Genomic DNA, 23265 nt, shown 5'->3' with positions numbered 1-23265 from the left:
TATTTATTACTATCCCCTTTCCCTTACGTAACGGTCCGATCTGGTTTGTCCTGCTCTTCTTGGCATTTATATATGTGAAGAATTCTTTATCCCCCCCTCTTTGTTCTGTTTGCTGGTGATTTCTCATAAACTGCCTTTGCCTGTCGAACCTTTTCTGTGGCTCTATTACACATCACCTTGTAGCTGTTATAGGCTTCAGTACTTTTTATTGCTCTGTAACCTTTCCATGCCACCTTTTTCTGCTCAAGTAATGTGGCAACTTCACTATTCATCCAACTTGGAACCCTTCTCGTGAAGTATTTTTTTTAATGATATATACGCATTCAAGGCATCTGTGATTAATGTTTTAAAAGCGTACCACAGTTCAATTGTATTCATTCTCTATGCGATATCTACCCAGTTAATAGAGGCCATGTAGTACCTTAAGGCATCGTAATTTCCTTTTCTGAAATTAAAACCCATTCCTTTGCCTTTTACTTCTGCTACCTCTCTCGTCATCATCCACCGTAGAACTCCGTGATCACTTCCTGCTACTGGTTCCTCTACTGTCAGCCCTGTTATGTCATCTGATTCATGTGTGATGATGTGGTCTAGGATATTCTTTTCTCTAGTACTTTCCCTGACATGTTAATACAAAAATCAACATGTCAGGGAAAGTACTAGAGAAATCCTTTATCAACACTTTAGCAAAACTGGTGATAGCACTGGCGGTATAAGTTTTTTAGATAGCAAAGGCACTGGTTTGAAAGATTTGTTTGAAATTTCTAATAAATATTACATTCAATATTAAATTGTTTCTTATTTTCATTTCGATGCCATATGCTTGCATTTCACTATGTACTGTCTATGTACATAGTCATATTATGAAGGTACATATAATATATACGTAGACAAAATTTTAGACTAGTTTTTCTTATATATTACATACTTTGGAATGGAACCCCTTTATTACTATGAGAGCCATAACTCAGTATTCGCGACATTTCTCAGGAACGTAACCCCCGCGAATAGCGGGGGTTTACTGTATATATATATATATATATATATATATATATATATATTGCAAATGTAATGTACGAAGATAAATATTTTTCTAAATTAAAATAATACACATCTTTATTGCTGACGATATCTCAAATTATGAAGAAACTATTTATCTTGCCAGCACACGATGATCGCATATATATATACATATAATGATTTTGCTCCGATGGTTCCAGTGTTATGCTTGGGAGAAAATCTGGAGTGAGCACTAGGATTGCAAAAGAGTTTCCAAACATAATAATATGGCACTGTTTAAATCATCGCCTCCATCTTGTTTTAGATGATTCGAAAAAGAAACAAAGCAAGTAAATCATTTTAAAATATTTATTGATAAGATATATACTAATTTTCATCAATCCAATAAGAACCAAATTGAACTTTCCAAAATATCCGAACAACTTGGAACTGAAATTATAAAGATTGGTAGAGTTTTGGGACCAAGATGGGCTGCCTGTAGTTTAAGGTCAACCCTAGCTGTGTGTCACGCTTATCCAGCACTACATCACTATTTTTATTCAAATAAAAAGTACTTAGGTATGGCTGCCCGTCTTGAAAATATATATTTTATATTTTATAACTGATTTGGCATTGATGATTGATATTTTAAACGAAATTTCTCTTCTTTCAAATGCACTGCAAGCAAGAAATATAGACATAATAAAGGCTGAAAATCTTGTGATAAGATCTATTAAAGCATTTCAAATGCTTGGAAAGGAAAAGGGTCCATACGAAAAAAAAGTTGACGAATTAATTACTTCAGAAACCATCAAAAATATAAAGTTTGTAGAAAATCATCGATTTGTCTCGGGCTTCCTCGAGAAAGACTTAGAAAACATCGTAACGAATTTGAAAAAAAAAAAAAGATTAATGGATTGTGAACATTTAAAAGCAAGTTGTAGCCAGTTTCAAGATAGGAATAAATTACAATTTCTCAATTTTTTGGAGCCAGATTACTGGAATATTGAAGAAGTACTATTTCCATGGAAAGCAGCTGAAGAAAAATTGCTCGTATTTAATGACATTTTTAATTACTAAATTGATATTAATGATTATCGAGATTTCTTGGAAAACGTTTTAAAAAATTCCCAGAATTATGCAATTCCTGAAAGTGTTCAAAGAGCTAAAAATATTGTCAGAACAATTGCTGTAAGTTCAGCAGAAGCGGAAAGGAGTTTTTCAAAGATGAACATAATATGTTCAGAGAAGAGAAGTTGCCTAACTGTTTCTAATATATCAAACACAATGACTAGAGGCGCCTCCGTAGCCAGGTGCGAAGGAGCAGCAGTGCGTAGCACACGCTTCTTGATTAGACCGGGGTTCGAGCCCGTCACCACCAAATACGGAGGATGCGGAAAGGTCAGGGAATGACCACCGCATATCCCGGAGCAATATGGCCTTAGTTGCTAATGCTACCAAAAACCAAATAACAAACAAACAACAAACACAATGACTATTAGTCTAATCGGCCCACCTCTAAAGGAATGGGTTCCTACTCCTACAGTGGTTAAGGATAAATCACTCAGCCGATGATGCTCGGATAAAAGCGAAGAAAATTGCAAGCGAGGATGCCAATCAAGAAGCAATATGGAAATATCTTAAATAACAGTTTTAGTCTTTTGTCAGATATTATTTAATATTTTTTCATTAATATTTTAAAACTCTTTCTTATAACATAATCTAGTTTTGTGGACCTCTTTTATTGTTCTTATTTAAGTATTAACTGCATAAAATAATAAACTACCTTTCGGTATATAGTTTTTTTTATACTTAGAACGGTCATTAGGGCAGCGAACCGGTTGTTAAATTATTTGAATCCCACCACTGGGTACATCATTTCGAAATTTTTTGTGGACAGGTTTCCAGCACCCCCTGGCATCATTAAAGATAAAGAAGTAGATGAAGTAACAGCTGTTTTTAGCATCAGTTTGTCAATTTCAATATGGGAGCCTGTGAGAGACTGTTATGAAAGAAAGAAAGAAATGGTGCACAAGGAAGCTTGAAATATAACGTGTGATTCCAAATCATGCTTCCTCAAATTTTAATTGTTCCTCATGGCAAGGCTGAGTGTTAGAGAATATTCAGCCAGGTGAGAAAAAAAAAGTGAGTTCAGATCTCTTTATGTTGGAGCTTTGGTAATGACCAAAGTCTGAATAACAGTGCCAACAAACAAAAACTTTGACTCAATGTTTGGTTCAAAGTCTGAAACTTTCTTGAAGTAGTCATAATAGTATTCACCATATAGTGCAAGGAAGCTACAGGCTTTTGCTGCACTGACGGAAACACACACACACACACACAATGCACGTACAGTAATCAGTTGATTAACAGAAATACACAGACAGAAAAATTCTAAGTAAGCTGATGTTTGAAAGTTTACTAGTATGGCGAACAGTCCTATGGTGTATCTTAATGTAAAATGTGTATCTTGTCAGCAAAATTTAATTTTTCAGGCACTGCACACTTCATAAGACGACCCTCCTGCTTTTTCTGAAAAATCTCCTCTTTTCCTGCTGTTTTTTTTGCCTTTTTTGACCCAGACTCTTGCTTTTCTCTGTTGCTTATAGTTACCTAATGTCTAGTTTTATAAAGTCAAAAGTTGGTAGCTATGATATGGCCATCTACATTATTCCAGTGTTTCTGTACACAGCCACTATCTGGTCTGCTGTTCCAAAAATGTGATTCAACCCGTACTGTCAGGAGAGGTGAATGAATTGGGCATATGCCAAGCTCCAGTGAGTAACCTGCATGGATTGGGGCATTAAGGGAGGGCCCTCCACCTCCTTTATGATAACATCTTTGTCCCAGTCCTGACATACGTGGCTGGAGCTTGGGGAAGGAGAGTTGAACACTCTCGTGTCCATCAGATCCTTCTCTCAGCACAGTGTCCTGCACTTCTCGGTATAACCAGGGCCTGTAGCAGAGTCACTACTGAGGCATTATGCGTATTAGCCAGCAACATGCCGGCTGATCTGCTGGTAGCTAAGGCCCACCTAAAGTGCTGCTTGAAAAGAGGGATCCCCATACTGGTCTTCGATGTCTGGTCGTGCCCAGTTGGGCTGGCAGACTTGGCCTTTAACATTACAATAGAGCGGAGGAGGATCAATGATGAGTTAGAAACCATTTGGCAGAATCAGTAGACTAATTCTGAGAAAGGCTGACATCTTTATGCCTTCATCCCCCTCTGTTCATATTGTGAGCCGGTGGAAGCCGTGACTCCTGTTTGGACTGGCTGTCTGCTGTGTCCAGACTGGGCATGACTTGAGGTCAAGTTACTCCAGTTGGGGTTGCCAACCACAGACCTCTGCTCTCGAGAAGAACAGGAAGCAGGCCTTCATATTGTTCTCGAGGGTCCTAATTATACAGACCTCCGAGCGAGACTAGAGGGAGGAACACTCTCCCTCTTGCAGTGCACTGTTATGGAGCTGTGTTCTGATAATTTGTTATTTGACGGATTTGTTAAAAGAGCCTTTGGGCATAGACCAATTTGCTAGATAGGGCAGCCTACCACCTTGTGGTGTAGCTGAGGATGCTGTCCCTGCCCCAGTCGAACTGTTTTATAGTTTCTTTGTGATTTGGAGAATTTTGCATACTAATATTTTTATATGAAGTACAATATAACTAACCTAAATAGAAGGTCTGATGCAAGAAGAGCTGAAAACTAGATGCATATGGGCGGGAGCTCAGATGGCATCTAGGATAGAGGATCGTACAAATGACAAATGTACTGTTAGCTGGACACTTCCTTCTTTATTGGGTAAACTGTAAGCTTCACTTTCCTCCAGTGCCTTTTCATTATCATTTATACCTGAACTTAGAAATTATGCTAATACAGGCTAGATGGAAAATCATGACAATCAAAAGTTGCTTAATCTTTTTTGTATGCAGTTAATGACAGTTGTCCTATTTGGAATACAGTTTCTTGGAGGATCCTCTCACCTCTCCTCACATACAAATACTGTCAGATCAAAACCAGCTCTTCACGAAGAAGGAAATTTGATTTTAATACATAAACTTTGCTGCATCTGATTTTAAATTTTAGCATTGATTTGAACTTAGTTTATGTTGAAGAATTATAAGGAAGTGATCATTAAGTTAACTGCTAATGAATTTTAATTAGATGTATTAACAAATTTGTATATATCCTGGCTATTTTATTTTTGATGTAGGACAACCTAAATTTGCTGTGTTGGGACATTAGTTATTTTTTATTTATTTCTTTTTTCTCTAACACTGTCATTGGTGACAATAAAGTAATCAATAAATATGAAAATTAAAATTTGCTGGTATGCCACGTTATTGTGTACTAAGAGTGGGAGGGCTGGATTTGGTCATAATCATTCAAAAATGTGGAAAACATAAATAGTATAGTTCCAAATTCTTTTGTCACATCTTTTAAACATTTAATTTTTTTTCTTCACGTGAGTCCTCCCATTAACATAATTACAATATGGGATACACAGTGTCATAATTTTCACTACTTTTATTGTTGTTGTTAACCTGATTCATATTATGTGTTGACTTTGAAGACGATTCGTTATACTGAATTTTCCATTTAAACATTTCGTTCAAACAAGAATTAAATAATAAGGGAAGTTGTCTGAGACTTAGAAATATTTTTATTATAGTGAAATTTTTGTTAAAATGGCATTTTTGGTAAGTGGACTTTATAGTCATTTGCAGTTTGATCACTATTTTATTTTGTAATTCTCTAACAGTTTCTAAATATATTTTATTTTAATTCTCATGTAATTTTATATATTCATTTTGAGATTTATTTTGTTTTATTTCACCTTGATGTATTTTATTGATTTTCATTTATTAACTCTATTAATCTCATCTATCTAGAAAATAAATGGACATTTATATTATTTTTCATGAATGTAGTTAATCTTCTTTGGTTAACTTCACTATTTCATTTATTTCCTGTTTTTGTAATTTCTTCATATAAAATTCTCTCAGAACCACCTAAGAACTAATTACTTTAATCACTAAGTGTTATACATTTGTAATTAACCATTTTATTTTGCACTGAATAAAGTAGTCAGTCCATGCCATGCATTGCATTTCTTTTCTTGTATTAATTGTTTTTATTTTTGTAATCCAAGATAGACAGAGTACCTGAAAGTATTTTTGAAATTTTGATTGATTATTTAAAAAAAAAAAAAAAATCTTTATTAGTTTTCACTTATTTGCATTTGCTTGCATGCTTGTTCTTGTGGAATAATGATTTGTTAGTTGCAAATATGACTGTGCAATTTTAATACAGTAATTGCCTTCATTAAGTATAATATATGTTATTCATTTTAACAGAAAAGAGAAAACTATGGTACCATTCATAATTACTAGTTGTGTGAGGGAGGTGGAAAAACGAGGCATGAGCGAAACTGGGATTTACAGGGTGTCGGGATCCGCTTCTGATGTTCAGAGGCTGAAAAAGACTTTTGAAACAAGTATGTGTTTATATATATGTTGAAAAAAAAATTTATTAATAAAACCAAAATTTAGAATTTTATTTTTTTTTATGTTTTTTTTTTTTTATGAAAACCCCAAACACCAGAGGTATTAGAACCTATAGTACTTATTACCATGCTTGGGATGGAGGTTGAGAAGAAGAAAGAAGATATTTGTTGACATTAGACTTGAACTTCTGTAGACTGTAATTTTCAGGAAATATGTACGAAGGGAGGTTGTTCCAGAAAATGGCAGTTGAATGAATAAATAAGAAAGATGAAAAGTTGGTTCTGTGGGTTTGAAGTTGGACAATAAAAGGATGTTGGCTGGTGGCTGCACATGTTTGGACTGTTTTGAAAGAGAGAGCGGGAATTATAGAGGCCAATTCAGAAGAACAGCACCCATGGAAGTATCTGTAGAAAAGGCATGCAGCAGAAACAGTACGTCTATGAGACAGCAAGTGGAGAGACTCTGTTAGATAGGAGTCATTGATTAACCTAACTGCCCTCTTTTGAATGGAATCAAGAAGCCTTGAGAGAGAGGTTTTGGGAGTACCGCTCCAGATGTGGGAACAATATTCCATGGTAGGGTGGATTTGCGATTTATACAGAATGAACAGCTGTTTGGAAGAAGAGTAACGGCGGAAGAGAAAACCAAGTTTTTTAGATGCAGAGGAAGCAATATTTGTGATATGCTTGTACCAAGAGAGATTAGAAGTCAGAGTAATCCCCAAACAAGATATATCATTTTGCCTAGAAATCAGAGTGTCACAAAAGATAAGCATAGGAGCAGAAGAATCCTTTTTGTGAGATATAAGACAAGACTGAGTTTTAGAAGGATTGAAATCAACTAAGTTGTCTTTGCCCCACTGCAGAATTACCTGGAGATCGGCATTAAAGGAATTGGTAGCGGATATTCGAGAAGTTGAAGCTGATTGAGCAGGGCAAGGTTTTTCAAAATGGAAAACACAAAATGGAATGCAATGTGCTATCATCGGCAAAACTATGGATAGGATTTCCAGTCAATGGAAGAAGGTCATTAATATATAAGATGAAAAAAGTGGGGGAAAGAACTGAACCTTGGGGGACACCAGCATTAGTGGAGAAGTTAGAAGACACAGAGCCATCTACCATTACCCTCGGTGGGCGATCAGAGAGAAAACTGGATAACCAAATACAAAAAACAGTTGGCAAACCATAAGATGGACGCTTGTTTAGAAGATCTTTATGCCAAACACGATTGAATGCCTTTGAGATGTCAAGAGCAACTGCATGTGTTTCACCAAACGTTTCCATTGAATTTATCCATAAATGGGTAACATAAGCCAGAATATCACCAGGATCGACACTGACGGAATCCATATTGGCGATCGCTGATCAGATTGAAGGTTTCTAGGTAGTTTAAGAGTTGGCGGTTAATTGATTTCTCCATTTACTTTAGAAAGAGTAGAAGTAATTGCAATGGGACGATAATTGGAGGGAGGGAAGGATTTGTCACAATTTTTAGGAATTGGCTGGATATGAGCAAAATTCCAAGCAGAAGGAAAAACACCTTTGGAATAAGAAAGTGAAAAAGGCAGCAAAAAACAGGAGTAAGTTCAGGAGCACAGATTTTGAGAACAAGTGGGGAAATACCAACAGGACCTAGAGCTTTCTTAGCATCAAGATTCGTCAAAATCTTTCTGACATCCTTTTGACGAAAGACCACAGGAGACATTGAATGGAGCATGTTGGGAATGGTGGGAGGTGTTTTACCAAGATCAAAAATACATGAGTTGGTAGAAAAATGGGATGCTAGCAAGTCAGCTTTATCCTTGGCTGAAGTGATAACAGAACCATCTGGCTTTGACAGAGGTGGGAGCAGAGATGGGAAAAAGTTGCGGCCCTCTAGCTTTGGCAAGAGACCAGAATGCTCGACTATCATTAGGGCAAGAAGCAAGTTTTCTACTCTTAGTCTATTCAAAATATAGTTTGGACTGATTAATAACTGCTTTACAATTTTTGCGAGCTTTGGTGTAGGCAGAAAATAAAACTGAAGAATTGGAAACAAGCCAATTACGATATGCAACATTCTTCTATTGAACAGCCTTAGCACATTTATTGGAAAACCAAGGTTTAGATAAAGGAAGAGATTTTAAAGTGGAGTGTGGAATAAAAGATTCCATTAGTACAAGAATAATTTCACTGACATGATCTGAGCAAATGTTGACATCAGAGGTTTTTAAACAGTAATCCGACCAAGGAAAAGAAATCTCGCAGGTCATCCCATTTTGCATTCTTCTAATGCCAAACAATACGAGGTTGGGAATAGCCATGAGATAAAGTTTCCATTGGAGAAAAGATAATGACCAAGTTGTGATCTGAAGTGCCTAAAGAACCACTCACTTCGACTGTGTACTTAGAAGGGTTGTTTGTGAGAAAAAGATCAAGCGTGTTGGCTGTATGATTAGGATTGTCTGGTATTCTTGTAGGTAAATGAACAATCTGTGAAAGGTCATTAGTAATTGCAAAAGCCTCAGCATCTCGACCAGCTGGGTCAGTGTGACTAGAAAACAGAAGCCAGCTGGAGTTGTGAACATTAAATTCACCAAGGAAAATTATCTCACTGTTAGGAAAGTTGGACTGGAGAAAGTCAAGTTGCAAAGAGAGGAAGTCAAGTTGCAAAGAGAGGAAGTCAGAGAGCTCGAAGTGATTAGTGGAGTTGGGAGAATGGTAGAGACAACAGATGAATTTAACTGAATGAAGTAGAGAGATTTTAAGCCAGAGAAGATCGAAAAGAGGAGATTCCAAATTACCTCTGACAGAGAATATCGCAACGGACATATGCACAAATACCACCTTTCAGGCGAAAGGAATCATACAGCGAATGATTTGGGCAACTGAAATGAGCCCTAGTTGAATCAACCAATAACTGAGATTCTGTCAGAAAACGTCCATGGGGTTTGGCAGACTGCAAGTGGAAATGGATGCTGTTGAGATTAGAATTGAGGTCACGTATATTTGTGAAATTGACTAGGAAGTGTTTGTGAGGTTTAGATCTTTTCACAGATAAGCTTACTCTATTAGTTTGACAATTCATGGTGTATTCAATAGAAAGAAAAGGTGGGTGGGGACATGCTGTATGAGGTAATGGAATTTTTGGATATGGCATACACATGGTAAGAATATACCCATATCCTTGACATAACATGGCCTCTACAGTGTGCCCCCCCCCCCACTGCATACACACTTCTCTGACTCCTTCCAGTCACTATCTGGCAGAGTAGAGGTAGCAAGATTATACACTAGCTGATCCAGAAGCCTCCTAAAGAGTTACCAATAGGTTCGGTTCAGTGTACTAACTAGCGGCCGGCCTGCGAACATCATTTTAGAGCTGTACCCTCGAAATGTAAGGAAGATTGGATCTCGCCATGATGTTCATCATAACCTCAAATGTCGTCAGTCATACTGCATGATGGAAGAGATGGGGAAGGGTTGATTGGAACTTAACTCTGGACTCTAAACATGGTTTCCACCACTTCAAGCCTCCAATAAGCAAAGTGGTGGTATTGCACTGGTTGATGAGAGTCATCTACCACCTAGTATTGCCTGGTAACACAGAGGGCTGGCATTCCTCTATGTGGTGTGGGCCCCACACCTCGACCCCTGCTTACGTTGGTTCACACCTGGGTGGTCCACAGTGTGCTTGTGCATGGAGGTTGTACCTAGGATTACTAACAGTCCCACCATTTAAGCCATTGTCATAACGTTTCATTAATAATTGAATATTAGCTCCTGTTTTACCACAAAATAAGTTAAATAAAATGTGTATGTTTTACGGTATTCAATTCTGATGTTGGGGGCGAACTGTCTGTTCCAACTGAACACCAAGGCTGAATATTTGAACTGAAAGCTTGGGCTTATGTTTATCTTTGAGAAAAATGCATTGTTCACAGGTCCGCTTATTTGGCAGTATCTCTACATTGTACAACATCACCTAAAAGGGGGGAGGGTGATAATACACTGTATATGTGAAAATCTGAGATAGCTGTTCTGTAGGTTCGACCGATCTGTGGATAATGGTATTTGTCTCTAAGTTGAAATAACTCCTAGATTAAGGTCGACTGCTTGACCATAGTATTCAGTAGTAAAAAGGTCCTGTGATGAAAATTGAATACGATAATGTGTATGCATTTTATTTTATTTGAACTACTGCATTGAAATATCTCATTGCAATCCTTGTAATATTGTAAAAATAAGTCATTTCATCTGAAAATTTTTTTGCTGCTTTTCCTTATTAGAGTGTTTGAACCTGTACGATGCACTCTACCCTCCTTCCACCATGAATATCCAGCTTGTGTAATCCTTTACAGTTCTGTTGGCTGGAGGTAGTTTGACCCATTGAACACCGTTCTTTGTACACGTTAACCACAGTGGTTTATGAGCAACCAACCAGATGTGCCATTTGTGATATGGAAGCACCTGACACACAAGTTCCCACAATCATGTCCTTTTAAAACTCTGTAATATCGTTGCTATGTTCCATAACTGATACTTTATCACTTTGACTTGCATAACCAGATGCCTATTACCACTGCTAAAGTGTACAAGACTGTTCGGCTTTTTATTAGCAAACTTTGGGGCATAGTGTGTTACGAATGGGATGGTCACAGTTCATTGATCACTATGTGTATGTGTACATTATACATGTCATTACTTGTGTGTGTGTGTGTGTGTGTGTGTGTGTGTGTGTGTGTGTGTGTGTGTGTGTGTGTGTGTGTGTGTGTGTGTGTGTGTGTGTGTGTGTGTAATAAGGTTAAAAATAGGATGAAGAGTTAAGTGATAATAGGGAGATAAAAATGACAGGTGCACCTGACTGTGCAAAGCAGCAGCAAAGGATACAAAAGTTTATATATATTAGGTAAAAGTCTCCTAAAGAAATACCTGGTTATGTATCAATATTTATTTTTAGCTAACATCTTATTTTAATTTTATAATTTTACTCCTCCTTTACTGGATTTATAACCAAAGTATCCCATCCTTATCTGATGCCTGCTGTTACTCCATATTAATCTAATCATTTTTGCTTTACAGTTTCCTTCTCTCTAATTGGCTTTCCAATTCAGCCTATAATTTTATTTAATTCATTATAACATATAGGATATTCACATTCTCTCTCTCTTCCCCCCAACCATTCTCTCTCTTAGCTTTAGTAGAGGCATATGATGCAAGAAAACAAGCTTATGCAGCATCAGCCTGAAAAAAAAAAAAAAAAACCACTTCACCCCTCTGTTCATTCGAAATACCTGTCCAGCTGAGCCTTAAATTTATTTAGGCGATCAACTTCCACAACAAGGGATGGAAGTCTGTTCCACCAACCAATTAACCACTGGCTAAAGGAAAATTTCCGCACATCTGTCCTACATCTGTCTTTCCTCGATTTCAATTTATGCCCTCTCAGGTGATTATTCTGAGCAAGAGGCAGAATCCCATCAGCATTGAGCATGCTCAAACCATTCAAGGCTTTATACACCTCTATCAGATCACCTCGCCGGTGCCTAGTCTCCAGACACTGTAATTTGCAAAACTTAAGCCTTTCTTTGTAAGAGCAACCCTTTGTTTCATTCACTAACCTTGTTGCTCTTCTCTGTACTCGTTCCAGCAGCTCTACATCCTTCTTGAAATGAGGCCTCCAAACCTGTATACAGTACTCAAGGTGTGGCCTGACCATTGCCTTATACAAGGGAATAATCACCTCCTTATTACTGCTAAAAAATGTCTGTATATCATTGACAAGACACCATGAGCTACTCTTGCAGCCCGTCTGCACTGCTCAGAGAACTTCATATCTGCCTGCACAACCACCCCAGGTCCCTTTCATTCTCTACCACTGTCAGTGTAGTACCACAGAGTTGATACGTTGCTCTGGGGTTACTGCTTCCCATGTGTAGTGCTTTACATTTCTCAATGTTAAACTTCATTTGCCACCTCTCAGCCCATCTGCTCAACCTTTCCAGATCCTGTTGCAGCAGCATAGCGTCAGTAGTGTCCTTAACAACCCTGCCAACTTTTGTATCGTCTGCAAACTTGGACATTAAGCTTGATATACCATCATCAGTATTATTTATAAATACAGAAAACAATAATGGACTCAACACTGAACCCTGAGGAACTCCATTAATGACATTAGTCAATAATAAGCAGTGTCCATTGATTACTACTCTCTGTCTTCTCTCCCTCAACCACCCCTTTATCCATAGCAGCAATTTGCCCCCAATGCCACACTGCTCCAATTTGTGCAGCAGTCTTCCATGTGCAACAGTATCAAAAGCCTTTCTAAGATCCAAGTACAGTCTGTCCTCGTATAGCACGATAGTTGCGTTCCTAGAAATCCTCGTGCAATGCAAAATCGTGCAATATAAACAACAGGCCCTATGGGAAAAGTAGGGTTAGGTGCCGACCACCCAAGATTGAACACACATTTGGAACCAAAACATTACCAAACACAATAAATAATCGGGTAATTTTAATCGTTATAAAATACTTAACGTATTTTATAACGATTAAAATACGTAATAAAAATAATATTATATTATAATAAAGTATTTTTAGTATTTTTTACGAATAAAATACGTATTTTATTCGTAAAAAAATTATTATATTAAATAAAATAGTCGTAATAAAATACTTACGTATTTTATAATACGTAAGTATAAATTATAATACGTAAGTCGTAATAAAATATTGCTAATGCTTTTGTTTCTATCGTAAGCAAACTTGCTTTTTGTTTGATTTTCTAACCAAAGAGATGACAGCCTTTCCATCTCTTCCAATTCTTTGTGTCTTAATCTAATGGATTTTAATTACACTTTGAGTTGTTCCCGCTATGAAAGTTGTTTTTATTTTCTCTGCATTCTTTGTAATTCTCGGCGTTGCCTCATTTAGGTCTGTAGCACGTGCAATATCACATGGTCTTTCATTTCGCTCAAAGCGTTTCACAATTTCATATTTTTTCTCTATTGACAGAAGCGGACTGGCCATAAGCCTTACGGGGGAAACCACGGTGGGCCGGAGGCCGGTGTGATTTTGGCCATAAACCGTAGTATGAGGCCACTATAAATTTTCCCGGGTAAGAATTTTTGACCCAGTCCGTCTCTGTTTATCGATATTGCTTTTTTTTTTTTTTTCTCTCTGAATCTGCAGTGTCTTAGCCAGGACGCTTCCTTTTCACACCTTTTAAGTATTTTACTAATTTTTAGGGAATAAAGCACAATTACAAAACGAGGAGGCACGCTTGATACACATAAACAAAGCTGCGCGCGTGTAGCAACTGAATAAACAACACCGTAAAGGCCGAGATACACTATTAACACCTCACATTTTACTAAAGCACATTCTGGGGGTTACTACCATAAAACAATAAAAACAATTTCCAGTTGCGTTTCTGCTAGTGGAATCTGTTATAAACTGGTAGTAAACTCGATCTAATTGCATTTGCGATTATATCGATAGCTGGAATTGTGTTGGTTTTTACGTTATTATGGTGAAATGTGTTTCCCCTTCACTGATATAAAACACATAAATACATTTTCAGAATCTTCTTCATTCCTATCGTGTTGCGTTCAGTTGGGGTGATTCCGCATTCGACTGCCATTTCTTGTAAACACAAAGGCGAATCGTGTATAAGCGAATTCGGTTCGTGTTATATAAGATAACGTTCCCCTATTTATAAATCGTGTATGATCGAATTCGTGTAATGCAAACACGTGTTATACGAGGACCGACTGTATATAATATCAGAGTTATTCCCTGCATCCAGTTCTTTTGTGACTGCATCATAGTATCCAATGAAATTGGTCAGGCAAGACTTCCTTAACAAAACCATGCTGTGTCCGAGCTGTAACTGAAGTCTTGTTTAGATGATCCTGCAGTGCTTCTTTAACCAGTGCCTCCATTAATTTTCTTGGAACAGAAATTAAACTCACAGGTCTATAATTACTTGTGTCAGCCTTTGATCCTCCTTTGTGAATTGTGGTCACATTTGCACATCTCCAGTCTATGGGTACCTCCACTGAGTCCAAAGAACCTCTCATAATTATGGCTAAGGGTTTGCTTACTTCTTTTGCTGCCTCCTTTAATATAACTGGATAGATCCCATCCACCCCAGGTTCCTTGATTGTGTTTATCTTCAACAATTTCTCCTTCACTTTACTCTCAGTTATTACAAGATTATCTAGTTTACTGCCAGAGTTGAATACATCTCTGGCATTCCCCTCGCTGAATAACTCCTCATGTGTGAAATGTTGATGCAAAATATTCATTTAGTTTGTTAGCTACCTGACCAGGATCATCAACAGTTGAACCATCAATATCAAGTGGACCAATCTGATTCATCCCCTTCCTTCTAGAGTTTACATAAGTAAAGAATTCTTTGCTGTTTTTCTTTGCATCCCTTGCCAAAGATTTCTTGTAATCTGCCTTCGCCTGCCTAACTTCCTTTGTAACTTGATTTCAGATCAACTTATATCTATCATAGGCTTCTGTGTCAGGTGTTAATTTATATGTATCCCATGAATTTTTCTTCTCTGCCATATGTCTTATTAGTTCATATGACATCCATTTAGGCCTAAACCTTGAACAATATTTCTTAGTTGGTATGTAAAGCCTAGTAGCTTCCATGATAAGTTGTTTGAATGCTTCCCATTTTGAATTTGCTGTTGGTAACATCATCAGTTGGTCCCACTGTATAGAATTTAAATACTGTCTCAGTCCATCCTAGTCGCCTTTTTGAAAGCAGTAACCCTTCCCTTTACCCCTAATGGTAGTTACCTCTTTGAGTAAATCCCACTTCAGTACATTGTGATTACTGCCACCTAGTGGTTCATTTACCTGCAGATTCTTAATGCGTGAAGAATCACTACTGATAATCAAATCAAGAGTATTACTCCCTCTAGTTGCCTCCCTAACATGCTGATGTAGAAAACAATCATCCAATAAATCCACAAAAACCTTTCTAGTGTGTGAGTGACCAACCCACAAATTCCAGTCAATATCTGGGAAATTAAAATCCCCCATTATAAGACTCTCTGATTTACTGGCCCACTCTGTTTCCCTGTACAGTTTCTTATTATACTCGAGTCATTAGGCCTATAGAACACTCCTACTCTCAATTTTGATCTCCCAATGCTTATGTCACACCAAACTGACTTGACACTGCACTGTCCAGCAATGTCGACTGGCTTCACTTCCTTGGATTTTATGTGTTTCTTAACTAATAGCATAACCCCTTCTCCCTTCCTATCCTGTCTATAGACGTTGTACTCCCCAAATTCCAGTTCTGCATTCCTTATATCTGTGTGATACCACGTCTCTGATATCCCAACAATATCCGCCTTTGATGCTTTGAGCAATACCTCAAATTCATCAAATTTATTTACCAAACTCCTAGAATTGGTGTACACGCAAGTGTACATGCACCTGTTCTTTTTCTTAGCTACCCTAACACAACCCATGTGTTTACTTGTACCTCAATGACTCCCAGCAGTCTCTGAAATATCCTGCATCTTCTTTTCCAGGTTTCTGCCCATTCCAATAGAAGCAGTGCAAGAATCACTTTCACCTCTGCCAGTGGCTACTGTTAATTTATTAGTCCTTGTATCCCCCCCCAAGCTAGCAGTTTTCCGACCCACCTGACACTGCCTCGATAGCATCAGCAAACATTCTTGCACCCTTTCTATTTAAGTGTATCCCATCCCTGTAGAAGCAGTCCCTTCTGTTAACAAGTACAGACCAGGCTGAAAAAAATTCTACCATTTGAGCCTTGCACAATCTTTGCAGGGCCAAATTGATCGACAAGGCTTTCATCATATACTCCCTCCTATCGTGTCTGTGCAGAATTTCAGACACTTTCAAATTCAACCCTAATTCATGGCTTTTTTTCAACAGTGACCTGTACTTGTTAAGTAATTCTGCCAGTCTCCTACTCTTAATATCATTAGTGCCAACGTGTTCAACTATATCACCTTTTGTGCCCTTAAAAGATGATATCCGCTCTACAACGTCATCAACCTTTGCCCCTGGCAGACATACCCTGGTCCTGTTCCATCTATCCTTTTTGCACAATATGATCCCCATTTCCCTGACAATAGAATCACCAACAACTACAAGTTTCTGTGGGACCAGTGCATTCTGCCTTGGTGGTTGCCGCTGTGTTGTGTGATGATCAAGTGCAAGCTCTGGCGTTGATGTGGTCAGCTGAGAGCTTGACGGGCCCTTCACTTTAAATCCTTCGAGGGCATCCACCCCGTCCTTCAAGCTCTCGTATAGGCCCATAACAACACTGAGTTGTCACCTGATTTCGTTACACTCCTTGCATCGCGCACACACAAAGACATCCCCCATGGCAATGTCATGTCCCGTACCCAATTGCTCCACAAACATCATGCAAGCAGTGCATTTTAAAAGGCTATGATTCAGAGGGCAACTGCCCCCCTCAATTCTCCTCTGAGCCACAGCACTCCCATTAGCTTGAGCCTTTTGCTTTGCTGCTCTAGTCTGAGTCATGATTTCGATTTAATTTAAATTTCAGTACAAAATGATAACCCTAAACTTGTATCCCAACACAGTTATAATGCTATATATATTTTTCAGTATCAAATGTTATCTACGAGTTCTGTTTATATAACTTCCATATCAAGTTATATATTAATTAATTATGTTTCATTTGTAATCTAAGTCATTATATGTATTTAGTTAAAAGTACAATTTAATTGACAACAAAGCGTAACAAAATTAGTAGATTTTGCTGATTTATTGACAATATTATATAGTGTACTATACTAACGCTATCTAGTTCAGGATATAACGTTGTATCATATAACAGTGGTAAGTTACGAACGGTAAATCTACAGACACTTAAGTATTAATTAACTTCCAAATCTCGCCGTCTCAATTCAGAATAAACTAACCATCCTGACTAGGTCTAAAAGCTACTTATAGAAAATAATTTGATGTAGCAATTGGTCAATAAAGCAGCTAAATATGGCTAAAAAACTTCTCGTTCAGTGGAGTGCTACTTGTAACATGTGGATATAATACCCTTATCGATACTTTTATGCAATTACAAGGCCGAGTAAAGAATAAATACACCAGATTAATCAGAAAAACACAAAATAATGTGATACTACTAAATTTAAATCAAAAGTTTTAGAAAAACAATAATTTCAAATCAATAAGAAAATCCACCTAGCGCCTTTAAACACGTCTGGCTCCCACTAGCCTCGTCTTGTTCCACTCAAGTGTCCCTTTATCCATAGCAGTAACTTGTCCATAATGCAAGTCTACTCCAATCTGTACAGCACTCTTATGTAGAATAGTATCAAAAACTTGTCTGAAATTTTGGATATAGGGTCCACTGGATCTGAATTGGTCCAGTGGATGTGAATGGCATAACTATTGATGATCCTCCTCAGGTTGCTGACAAAGTGACTAAATATTTTGCATTTGCATTCACACATGTAGTGGGTTTTAAGGACAGTAATATAAGAAGTACGCCTATTGTAACTTGGAGTTAAATAGTTTTGTATAACAGAGGGAAATGAGGCCTCTGTGGCTGTTGCAATCTTCAGTTGTATTAAAATGATGCAGCAAAAGAGGTAAATCACCCCTGGCCATAAATGTGTGAGCACCCTTAGATTCATGGACACATTTTCCCATTTCCTACAAACTGGAAATTTGCAAATGTATTGCCTATTCACAAAGAGGATCAAAGAGCAAAGTGAATAATTAGACTTGTAAGAGTTTGCAGTTTTTTTCTGCCAGAGGAAAATAACATGAAGTCAGTGATTAAAGAAGTAATTCAGCATCTTTACAGTAACACGATTATACAGCAATAATAGCACAGATTTGCTGAGTTGAGATCTTGTCAGGCAAGAGTGACTAGCACTGTGCTACCGTCATAAAGGAGATGAATGTAAAAAATAATGTTGATATATAGTGAAATCTTAGTTAAGCTACTGATGCTGTTCCATATGTCAACTGCTGTATAAAATGGAACTGGTTAGTATTACAAGCATTGTTACTGCTGTGAGAGAGGGATGGTTGAATTGCGAGTGGTTATTAATGTTGACTACTCTTCGTGGACTAATGTTATTAGTAGAGTCCTTCAGAGTTCTGTATTCTACCCCCTCCTTGTTTTGAATATTTATTAACAATATTGATGAAAGAATCTCAACCTTATTGTCTGTTTACAGATGATACAAAGGTTCACAGGATAGTTTAAGACTAGGAATCAAGGAATACTATTGCAGCGCAACTTAGAAAAATTATGCAAATGACCTGAGAAGTGGCAGTTGTGATTTAATATTGATATATGCAAGGGTACTGCATATGGGTAGCAGTAGTCCCAGAATAACATACCAATTATGTGGTATTACATTCAAGGTGATGGTGAACAAAGTATGGGTAATTGTATAATCCAAGATGAAGTTCTGGGACCACTGTAGACAAGGTTCTAGGACAGTTCATAGGGTTCTGTCAGTAATGTGCATATTTTGCCAGCAGAGACATGGAAATGATTTTCCCACTGTCTAAAGCAATGGTTAGGCTGAATCTTTTGTACTGCATCAATTCTGGAAGCCAAGTTTGGATTTTAGGAAAGATATGGACAATGGATATGTTGGAATCAGTGCAAAGAAGAGCAACAAAATCAGTCAGGGGCCAAAAGTGAAGTCCTATGAAAAAATACCTTAGTTCTAGAAATTGTAGCACCAATGAGGAGACTGGATTGATGTGTTCAAGGTTTTAAATGGATTGAGGAAACTAAATGCAGATGGTGTTCTTACTCTTTCTTGGATGACACACACATAGTATCTGGGATCTAGCAGTACCAGTGGTTTCCCTCTTCACAATCAGTTCCCTTGTGTTGAATACAGGTCAGATAGTGTGAGTGATGGATGACACACACACACAATGAGACAGATTTCAGTAAACAATGGTTGCAGAATTAATGTGTAAAAATTTGTTTTCACCAATGATTATCATAAGATTTAGGCATATACTTCTGTTTATTGATCTGATAATTACAAAACATTAGAGATTATAAAGTTAATCTAGTAGGAGTTACTTTTATAAAGAAATCTCTAATATTTTGTAATTCTGGATAACTATATAAATAGAAGCACTTGGATAACGTTTCAACATATGGCTAAAAGTTAAGATAACATTAGATACTCATAGTTCTTTAACTAACTATAATGTTCACCTCTTTCTGCACATCTATCTCTTTCCAAAAAAAGGTTTCAGCTAGGGAGTAATTGATTGTTGTTATAAACGTCCATCTGGAACCGGGTAGTTTGAATAAATTTATAGGAGGCTTAGGCAACTTTTTAGAAGGGATGGGCAAATAAAGTGGCTATCCTTTTTTTTTTTTTTTTTGCTGATGCTAATTCCAAAGTCATTTTTGTGTGGCTAGCATTTTCTTGATTATAATGGTGATGATCCATTATGTTTTGAGATTGAGTCATGGTCTCAAGGGATCAGAGATTTTTTACAAAAATGACTTCTAGAAATATATTTATCTCTGGCTGTAGGCTGTGTGAAAAAGAATAATTAATATGCCTTGTTTCCATTTTCCATTACCAGCAGTTCTAGATTAATATGGATTTTTATCACCATTAGTTAATATTATAGTGATTAAATAATGCAAGGAGGCTAACTATTACTCCATATGCCAAAAAAAAAAAAAAAAAGGAAAAAATTCTTGACTACTAATACCGTTCCCAGTAGTTGTCCAATTTTGCCTTGAACTATATCAAACTCTCAGCCTTGACTATCATTACTAGCAATTTATTCAGGGAATATATTGCCACAGTCAAACTTCACAAAACCCAAACTTTTCTTTCTCCCCAAAATTTTATATTTATGACACTAGTTTTTGTTTCTCCTACCATTGAAATATTTCTCCCTCATTCATTTTACTAATTTCCTTCAGGGCCATTCTTTGTATGGACGTTTATCATCACCCTACACCACTCTGTTTGCTCTTATTTGAACCCTTTCGAGAAGCTCTGTCTTTCTTCATTTTAGCTGAGTAAAAACACTTATAAATAAATATATACTTCAATACATTTAAGCTCAAAGAAGCTCCATTAGTCTGAGCGTAATGGAGATTACGCTCAGAGTAATGGAGAAAGAAAAGTACTGGAGATAACTGTGCAATCAGACATGGTTTCCTGATCAGTGCAAATGGCTGCCAAAACAACTCATGGGGTTTTGTCAGTGATTATATAGGAATTTTACAAGCAGGGGTAAGAAGTTGATTATCCTGTTGTAAAGGCATTAGTTAGACCACACCGTAATACTGCATACAGGTCTGGAGGCCTCATTTTAGGAATGTATGGATCTGTTTAAATAGGTACAGAGAAGGGCAACGTAGATATTGGCAAAGGGAACAAAGGGTAGTCTTACAAGAAAGGCTTTAGTTCTGTAAATTGCAGCATCTGGAGACTAGGTACCACCTGCAAGGTGATCTGATTGAGATGATCTTTATCTTTGAACAGATTGAGCAAGAAGAATAACATCAGTGCTGATGTTATTCTTCCTCTTGCTCCGATTATACATGAGGGGGCATAAATTAATATTGAGGAAGGATGGTTGCAGGATAGATTTATGGAAATTTGCCTTTAGCCAGCAGGTAGTTGATATTGTTGGAACAAACTTCCATATAGTGTTGTGGTCTAGTTCTTCCTTGAATAAATTCAAGGAATAATTAGTTTGTGTTGTCTAATTCTTCCTTGAATAAATTCAAGGAAGAATTAGACAACACAATCAATTAGAGGGGATGGAAAGGTGATGTGGGAAGTTTTTTGTTTTTTTTTTGCTGATGCTGTGTACGTTCACTCCCTTGCATCATTTGCCATTGTTAATACTAATACTAAATTCAGTCTTTTGAAATTATTTATTATTTTTTCCCCCATTTATAGACTTTCCACTTTACTTTATGTTCCTTTTTCATACTACATATATAGTACAATTAACATGAGATGTTAATTGTATGCGTAACTACACTATATCTAGGTCGTTGAATATTAGCAACACAATGGTAACCTGAAGTGGTGTAAAGTGTGTTTAGGGTGAGACGGCACCAGGGGTTTCCCGTATCTCCACATAGTTTTCATTGTCATGTGATACAGTCGCTGTAAAGGCCAGAGATGTAAAAGCCTGTGGATCTTGTGGTGTGTGTAATGTTGTGTATCGTTGTTCATTGAATGTTACCTGTCTGCCTGATGTTACACAAAACCAAAAGTAATTTTGGATATACAGCCAGGCCTTACATAACACGAGTTCGATTAACGCGTTTTTCAGTTACCGCTATTTGAAAAAATTATACCACTTTTCACTTTACGTGATGCAAATTTCCAGTTAACAAGATATTTTTTTTATGTGATGTTTTAAAAGATTTGAATCGCATGCTAAGCTTACTGTGTGTCTGACGGGCAATAAACAAGCATTTACCCACTACCTGCATCAGTTTGTTCCATCAGAAGCAGGTGTGTTGTTTGTCTCCTGATAATAAAGTCATGTGCGGACTTGTATTTAAAAATTCTAATTTTTAAATGCAAGAAAAAATTTAATTTTTAAATGAGCCAAATGAAAATGTTACCACGAAGGAGATAACAGCAAAAGAACTAGATAAAACTTTCGTATCACAGAGAACCTCAAACAAAAAGGCTTGAGGTTCTCTGTAATATTTATTTCACCAGGCCTAGAGAAGATTGTTGTCTGTTATCGGAAATTGATTGATGAGAAAAAGAAAGCCAACACTGTTCAAACGACTCTGTTCAAATATTTCCATAACAAATTAGCATTAGCATTATTAGAGGCATTTGATGCAAGAAAGCAAGCTTATGCAGCATCAGGCAAAAAAAAATAAATAAAATAAATAAATAAATAAAAAATAACCACTTCCACTTCACCCCTCTGTTCGTTCGAAATACCTGTCCAGCTGAGCCTTAAACTTATTTAGGCTATCAACTTCCACGACAAGGGATGGAAGTCTGTTCCACCAACCAACCACCCGCTGGCGAAAGGCAAATTTCCTCACGTCTATCCTACATCTGTCTTTCCTCAATTTGAATTTATGCCCTCTCAGGTGATTATTCTGAGCAAGAGGAAGAATCCCATCAGCATTGAGCATGCTCAAACCATTCAAGGCTTTATACACCTCTATCAGATCACCTCGCTGGTGCCTAGTCTCCAGACACTGTAATTTGCAAAACTTAAGCCTTTCTTCGTAAGAGCACCCCTTTGTTCCATTCGCTAATCTTGTTGCCCTTCTCTGTACTCGTTCCAGCATCTCTACATCCTTCTTGAAATGAGGCCTCCAGACCTGTATACAGTACCCTAGGTGTGGCCTGACCATTGCCTTATACAAGGGAATAATCACCTCCTTATCCCTGCTAGAAAAATTCCTATATATCATTGACAATACACCATGAGCTACTCTTGCAGCCCATCTGCACTACTCAGAGAACTTCATATCAATAGTTTCTTCATTGTTTATTTTACGCAATAAACATTTAATTCTGTAATTATTTTCTTTATCTTTTACATGGTATGCAGTTAAAGTTATCTTTAAAATTCTTTATGGACATTCCTGAAGGTCACAGACCAATTATAATTTTTCCTATTGAATATTATATTCGATTAATGTGTTTCCTTTAGCACGATGCACTCACAGGATGAATTAATCTCATTAATTAAGGCTAACCTGTACTAAATTCAGATGTGCTCA

The 23265-nt window shown here is 37.2% G+C and overlaps 1 protein-coding gene across 1 annotated transcript in view; it reads left to right on the top strand.

The window, feature by feature from the left end:
* Positions 1 to 23265, top strand: part of RhoGAP1A (Rho GTPase activating protein at 1A) — a 465208-nt gene that overhangs the window by 392836 nt on the left and 49107 nt on the right. Inside the window, exon 20 of the mRNA XM_090368823.1 lies at positions 6355 to 6494. Within this exon, the coding sequence (XP_090224949.1) occupies positions 6355 to 6494 (140 nt within the window). The remainder of the gene's footprint in view (positions 1 to 6354; positions 6495 to 23265) is intronic.

The sequence above is a fragment of the Mastigoproctus giganteus genome, chromosome 1 (genome assembly GCF_048544385.1).
Source record: "Mastigoproctus giganteus isolate SK-2022 chromosome 1, ASM4854438v1, whole genome shotgun sequence".
Lineage (NCBI taxonomy): Eukaryota > Metazoa > Arthropoda > Arachnida > Uropygi > Thelyphonidae > Mastigoproctus > Mastigoproctus giganteus.
This window is presented reverse-complemented; position numbering and strand designations above follow the sequence as displayed.